This window comes from Phaseolus vulgaris, chromosome 10 (assembly GCF_000499845.2).
Source record: "Phaseolus vulgaris cultivar G19833 chromosome 10, P. vulgaris v2.0, whole genome shotgun sequence".
Taxonomy (NCBI): Eukaryota; Viridiplantae; Streptophyta; class Magnoliopsida; order Fabales; family Fabaceae; genus Phaseolus; species Phaseolus vulgaris.
Window position 1 is genome coordinate 41,774,362 of NC_023750.2, and position 7,772 is coordinate 41,782,133.

Here is a 7,772-nt window from a genome sequence, read left to right on the forward strand (position 1 = left end):
AATAAAGTAATTTGAAATATTTGAGGGATGTTCTTGTAAAAAGAATACTAAAATGTTATAGCATCACGTGTTTAAGGACAAATTGGTTTGAGAATTAATGCATTGTGAGTGTGAAGTTACGTAAGTTTGCATGACGACAAACAAGGTTCTCGAAGCACATGTGCACAAGGACAAACAACAAAGCAACTGTACCAAACCAACTATAAATTAGACATGTTACTATCATCAATAAATTAAAACAAAACTTCTATTATAATAAAACATGTTTTTATTTTATTTTTTTAATTTAATACATTCTTATATTGCAAAATAAAAATTTATCATATCCATTTTAAAAATTTATTTAATCTCTTGTGTCTTCAAATCACTGAAGTATATTCACAACTATTATTTTTAAATGTTTATTTTTTATTTAATTATATTTATAAAAAAACAATTGCATAACAAGTAACTAGGGAATCACACACTTGTTACTTTATAATTTTATTTTATTAAAATTATTAGAACAAGTAATTTTTTTAATAGATTTTAAAATAAATTAGTTATATTATAAAATCTATATTTTCTCTAAAAAATTATTCTATTAAAAATTAAATTTATGACCTTGAAAATATATTATTGTTGTTATTGATTTTCTTTTATTACTTTTTCTTTTTGTTAAATATGCTTCCTAATTGGGATAAGGTGTGAGATGAAAATATAGTTGTTACATAACAAGAGTTTGTTGATTCGGACAAAAATTGCATTTTATACCAATCAAAAATTCTATGAGCATGGTTTTGGAAGTATTCTCATCATTTAATACATCACTTATGTTTTGATGCTTATAGAAGCGCACCTGATATAGAAAGTAAAAAACAGAGATGATGAATTGAAATATTGCACCACTTTTATCTCTTCGTCTTCTCTCTCTAAAACTACAGAAGGACAAATAGATAAAATAAGAACCAACAAAGAAAGTTTCAAGATCTGAGGTGCAACTTCAGTTTACACGAATTTATACTATACATTACGAAAACATTTATTTATTTTATAGAAAAATAAAATAGAAGTGCACTTGATGACGATTTGGTAAATGAATTTGTAATCTTTCTACACTTGGATTCATTCGATAAAGTGTAAATCTGAATATTTTCCATAAAGCCTCCAGAGCGCAAATCCATCTAGCATCAATATATTGTTGAACTTCATCTACAACTGATCCTCTATGAACCTCCATTGCTACTCGATCTGGACCTTTGTACACATACTTGTATAAATATTTAATACTTTTGATGCTACTGCACACCTCAACATTTATATGACAATCATATTTTAACAACAACCAAGGGTTATCTGTTGTCAACAGTCACATTTCTATTTATAGATACTGGTGCATTGAAACGTCTTTTGTATTGTGGATATGAATCATTACCTTGACGTGTTTCTTCCAAGAACTCTTTAGGATATTTTTTCTTGCATTGATTTTGCTTCATACATGGTGATCTTGGATTAAGAGTTCCGCAAGGCCCGTGTATCATGTGTTTCAGTACAACTTTGTGCAACTGTGGCTCTTCTTCACTTTTTGGTATTTCTGCTCTAACAATGCTATCATAATCTTCTGGATCACGTAATTTATCATTATCTTGTAAGATAAGTAACATATGCACATGGGGTAGTCCACGTTTTTTAAATTCAGTCACATACATGTAACTTTTAACTTTTCCAAGAACTCCTTTATCAATCACATCTTCCTTCAATTGTTCAAATTTTGCTCGAAATATTCTTGTGAGCAAGTCAGGACGATCTTGTGGAGTTTGAAAATTTTTAAGCTCTGAAGAAATTTCACTCCAAGAAGGATTGCATGTCATTGTAAGGAAAATATCAGGTTTACCATCATGAGCAACAATTGCTATGCCATCTTCATATCGTTGTGTCATGTCTCGACGACTACCAATAAATGATGAAGGTAATATTGTCCTCTGTCCAACATTTCCTTGAATAAAAAAATAGTATGAGTTTTGATATATTTAAATGTTTTAGATGTAGTATGTTACATACATTATGTACCTGTGTGAGTTTGTCCTTCATGCAAAGCATCTTGCAAACCTTGATACACTTCAGCACGAATATTATTTTGATGATTTCGAATCCATCGTAACCTTCCTGCTTCAATCTTCACATAGTTGTCTACAACATATTGTTGTAAAAGTCGCTCTGCTTGTAATATTGTAGAGTGATCATTGGGACGAATCTACATTGAAGTAATGATGTATGTGTATTAATTTTATGACACAACATTGGTAAGTAAATTGTTGGAAATGATATATATAATTATGTTGGAAGTTACCTGAAGCATGTAGCTATAATATTCTCGGCATGAGATATTTTGGCCAGTATGATTTTTTGTGTTGAGATCCCAACCATATGTTCCAAAAGGAAATAATAGTGGATATTGTAAAGGGTCATAATATCCCACAGTTTCTTGAATGTTTATTAAGTTCCCATCATGACTTACAACTTTAATGTCTCATCCACGTGCCATTGATTATGTGTCCCCAGTAACAATTATTGCTGCTTCTTGAGATGCAGTTGGAAGATTATATTGTGGTTGATTGGCAGGACGCTCTTTAATGAGTAAAGTACATTTATGTATATTTTGTTCTTGAGCAAGTTGTTTGAATACATGCACAAAAGGATTGCACTGATGTAGTATTTGTTGCAACTTATTAACAATAGTTTGATGGAGATGAGGAGTTTCCAACATCCTATTTTGTAATTCATGTTCAGTGTCATAAATGTACAATTGCAAAAAACGTGGCCTAGACCCCTCATTTGGAAAAAAGCCTCCAAACCTGTGATACATTGCACCTTGAGCACGAAAACTATATATACCACAACCAGTTGCAACTATATTTTCATCCATGTGAACACCAAGTGAAGTGAATGAAAGCACATGGTTGTAACTTCTAATATGTTGTCTAAAATGTCTACTTTCAGAAGAACAACCAGAAAATATTTGAACCAACTCATCCGGAGCAGTAACACGGGGAAGTAATACTTTTCCACCAGAGCAACACATATCACGTGATTCATGGTAAAATAATCGTGCATGACAATGTGCACATGTAGTCGGAGTTGACAATTGAAACATTACCATCGCAACAGTGTTTCTAAAATTTCGAGCACAGTTATGTATCCGTCGAAATCTTTGTTGCATTCCTACATGTGTAATAATTTTTCAAAAAAGTGAAGTATTTCATTGAACTTCCATCACGTAAATATTGCGATAAAAATATACTAATCATGTTCAATGTCAATGACATTTGTATTACTTAGTCCTGCTTCATTATCATTTGATCCTTGAAAGTTTTGTGGAGTAAAAGTAGAACCTGTGAAGTTAAATAAATGAATAAAATTACATAGAACAATTTAAAGCAACAATATGTGTTACCTACATCATTTATTGACCGAGCCAAATGTCGAATAGATGACAATCTCCTTCCTGAAACAATATTTGTCATATCAATAGTATTGTTTTTTTCTTTCTCTATAAGTTTTTCTTCGTATAGATATTTCAACTGTCTTTTTAAATACTTTTTGAAAATTGACATCTTATGCATAAAAGTGTACTAACCAGGTTCAGTAACATGTGTGTTACTTGGTCCTGCTTCGTTATCATTAGATCCTTCAAATATCAAGTTAAATGAATGAATAAAAGTATATAAAAAATAAAAAATATTTGTTGAGTTTTTTTTTTTTTTTATCCGCAATAAGGATTGAATAACGGGAACCACTTAAGGGTGGTTCAACCCTTATACATACCTAAAAAATATGAGACAAATTCACTGGAGACAAACAAATCTACCACTATAAAACCCGTATAGCCCGTACAATTTCAAAACTAATCCGTACAAATTCAAATCTAACTCGTACAAACTCAAAACCAAACCCAATACAATCTCTTTGCAACCACAAAAAACCATAAGCTTAGAACAACAAACAACCCAACTGAGGGAGTAACTCTTATAAAAGCTCACTTTATTGAAAACGTACAAACCCTAGGATCAATGCGTAAGTAACATTTGTTGAGTTATATAACGTTTTTTTTTACCTGCATTATTAATTGATCGGGCCAAATGTCGAATAGATGTCAATCTCATTCCTGAAACAATATTTGTAATATGAATAGTATTATTTCTCCTTTCTCTATAAGTTTTTCTTTGTATAGATATTCCATTTGTCTTTTAAAATAGTGTACTAACCACGTGCAATAACATGTGTGTTACTTGGTGTTGCTTCGTTACCGTTAGGTCCTTCAAATGTCAAGTTAAATGAATGAATGAATAAAACTAAAAAAAAATTATTAAAAAATAATATTTGTTGTGTTATATAATATTTTTGTTACCTGCATTATTTATTGATCGAGTCTAATGTCGAATAGATGTCAATCTCCTTCCTGAAAAAAATATTTGTCATATCAATAGTATTGTTTTTTCTTTCTCTATAAGTTTTTCTTCGTATAGATATTTCATCTGACTTTCTAAATACTTTTTTGAAATTGACATCTTAAGCATAAAAGTGTACTAACCAGGTTCAGTAACATGTGTGTTACTTGGTCCTATATCGCTATCGTTAGATTCTTCAAATATCAAGTTAAATGAATGAATGAATAAAATATATAAAAAAAATATTTGTTGTGTTATATAACATATTTTTTACCTGCATTATTAATTGATCGAGCCAAATGTCGAATAGATGTCAATCTCCTTCCTAAAACAATAGTTTTAATATGAATAATATTATTTATCCTTTCTCTATAAGTTTTTGTTCGTATAGATATTTCATTTCGCTTTTAAAATATTATTTGAAAATTAACATATTATGCATAAAAGTGTACTAACCAGGTTCAGTAGCATGGGTGTTACTTGGTCCTGCTTCGTTATCATTAGATCCTTCAAATGTCAAGTTAAATGAATGAATGAATCTATAAAACTATAAAAAATAATTTTTGTTGTGTTATATAACATGTTTGTTATCTGCATTATTGATTGATCTAGCCAGATGTCGAATAGATTTCAATCTCCTTTCTTTATAAGTTATGATTTGTGTAGATAGTTCATTTGTCCTTTGTTTAATGGTCATTTTCCGTCTTCTATTTGCAATATTTAAAAAATGTGGTAAACAAAAATTATGTTTAGAAAATTATGTAAAAATTCTAAAATATAAATCAAAACTAAAAGCAAAACAAATTATGAAAACACTTTCATAAACAATTAAAAAAACATCAAATAATAGTATTATAGTACACATTAATTTTAATGACAAATCACTAATGCAAAACAAACATACAACAAGAATTAGAGTTGACATTTTTTTATATGAGTGGTAAACGAAAGCAATCAAAAGCACCAAACAATATTGATTTATGAAATAAAAATATAAAGGCAAAGTTTTATCGAGGGTTCAAATTTGAAAATCCAAAGGACATTCCAAGACTCATATAATTAGAAAAGGTATTTAAAAAATGGTGTTACCCTCCATCAGCATCAGTTGAAAATTCAAGAACGAACTTCGAATTTTCGGAAAATTCAAGAACGGACAGTGCACCAACATGCGGACTCCTTATGATCATTTCCCAATGATGCACTTTTATCGGTAAGTTTTTTGTTTTCTGTTAAAACCCTAAACTTTTTTTTATGGTGTTATTCTCATCATACATTACATTGCATCAAAGAACACACTCTCAACTTAAAGATATGCATAAATGAATAAAATAAAAAAGTAAATTCACACATTGTATTCCATCTTCTACTTTATCTATTTTATAATTGAAAAAAAAAAAGATTTACTAGTTGATTTTGTGAATCTGGAACGAAAAAAAAAAAATAGACGTTTGAAAAAGGTGTTTGATGATATAAAAGATGAATAGAAAAATATGCAATTTTGAAATGTTCCCAAGCAAGTCTCATTTTGTAATGTTTAATTTTAAATTTAAAATATAAAATAAAATTAAAACGGTTCTTAAAATAAAATTAAATAAAAATATAAGGATAAAATTAGAAAAAATAAAAGGGTGATGATATTTTGACATCCCACTCCACTTTACACCCACAACAAAATATTAATATTTATAATAAAATAATTTAAAAAAAATAAAAAAATATCTTTAATGAAAATATAAATAAAATGTAAAATGTTAAAATAATTTTGAAAATTAAAAATGATTAAAATATTAAAATTTAGTGGGATGTAGGATGGAGCAAGTGTCAAAAAACCATTTTTCAAAATAAAATAACAATTAAAACCTCTTTGTATTTTTGTACTTTCTTCATTTACAAATTTTTGAAGAAACCGCGGTGTTAGTATAAAACTATAATATTTCAAATTAGATTTCCTTTCATTTTTTTTTTGTTCGTCTGCATCTACTACTTTAGTGTGTGTTTCTTCCATTGTTTAGCTTTGATCGGAGAAGAAGATGAAAGAGATGTATGACTGGGAAGAGGATTTCATTTCCTCGTTTTCATCATATCATAAAGACTTCGATTATAATGAGTTTGAGGATGTCGTACAAACTAAAATGAAATAACACGTACAACTGGAAAGGAATTCAATTCACTCAATATTAAAATGAACAGTAGACATTTTATAACCTTTTACACTTACTAAAGCAAAACAGAAAAACCACTTTACAAGGAAATTCAAAAGCAACTAATCCTAGAAAATAGGAAACCCAGAAGACTAGGGATTTTTATTGAGAACGTGAATAAAATAAATAACTAATTTTGACTATCATTCCCTCCCTTAAGCTAATGCATCTGCATTGAGCTTAAATTTCAGTTGCATCAATTACTCCAAGCATTCCACGAAGTTTCACAAATTGCTCCAATTTGAGAGGCTTTGTCATTATGTCAGCAATCTGTTCTTCAGAGCTACAAAAACTCAGCTTCACAACTCCATCATTTACCAAGTCTCGGAGAAAATGAAATCTTACTCCAATGTGCTTGCTTCGTCCATGAAAAACAAAATTTTTGGACAGTTGAATTATAGAGTTGTTGTCACAATTAATTTCCGTGCTTCCTCTTTCTTCAGCTCCAAGTTGCTCCAATATTCTCTTAAGCCAAATACATTGACAAGCACAAAGTGCAGCAGCAATGTATTAAACTTCTGTAGTTGATAAGTTCACTACTGGTTGCTTTTTCAAAGCCCATGAAATTGCTCCGGACCCCATAATGAAAGCAAAACCTGATGTGCTCTTCCGGTCATCTAAATCACCAGCATAGTTGCTATCTGTATAAGATACGAGACCTACATTTCTTCTGCCTCTTTTGTAGAGTATGCCAAAATCAGTGGTTCCTTTTATATACCTTAAATTTTTTTTTTACTGCAAGCCAATGAGATGACTTTGGATTTGCCATGAACCCACTAATCAAGCTTACTCCATACATTAGATCTGGTCGAGTGGTTGTGAGGTACATGAGGCTTCCAACGACTTGTTTAAACATGGTGATATCTATTCCATCTCCTGCTTCATCTTTTGATAGTCTTGCTCCAGGAATGATAGGATTCTTCATGGAATTGCTGCTCCCCATGCTGAATCTTTCTAGGATTTCTCGAGCATATCTTCTTTGACAAATAAATATTCCAGCTTCATTCTGTATAACTTCAATTCCCAAAAAGTATCTCATCATTCCCAAGTCAGACATATCAAATTCTCTCATCATTGAGCTTTTGAATTTATCACACATACTTTTATTGCCTCTAGTAAAGATGAAATCATCTACATAAAGACT

The 7,772-nt window shown here is 30.0% G+C and overlaps 1 protein-coding gene across 1 annotated transcript; it reads right to left on the reverse strand.

The window, feature by feature from the left end:
- Positions 1-1,331: 1,331 nt before the first annotated feature.
- On the reverse strand, positions 1,332-5,614 carry LOC137818078 (uncharacterized). The gene is given in 11 exon segments (XM_068621300.1): positions 1,332-1,975; positions 2,050-2,233; positions 2,459-2,643; positions 2,851-3,201; positions 3,315-3,371; positions 3,617-3,667; positions 4,094-4,144; positions 4,245-4,295; positions 4,571-4,621; positions 4,884-4,966; positions 5,517-5,614. Coding segments are annotated over 11 exon segments (1,806 nt in total).
- Between the last annotated feature and the right edge of the window lie 2,158 nt (positions 5,615-7,772).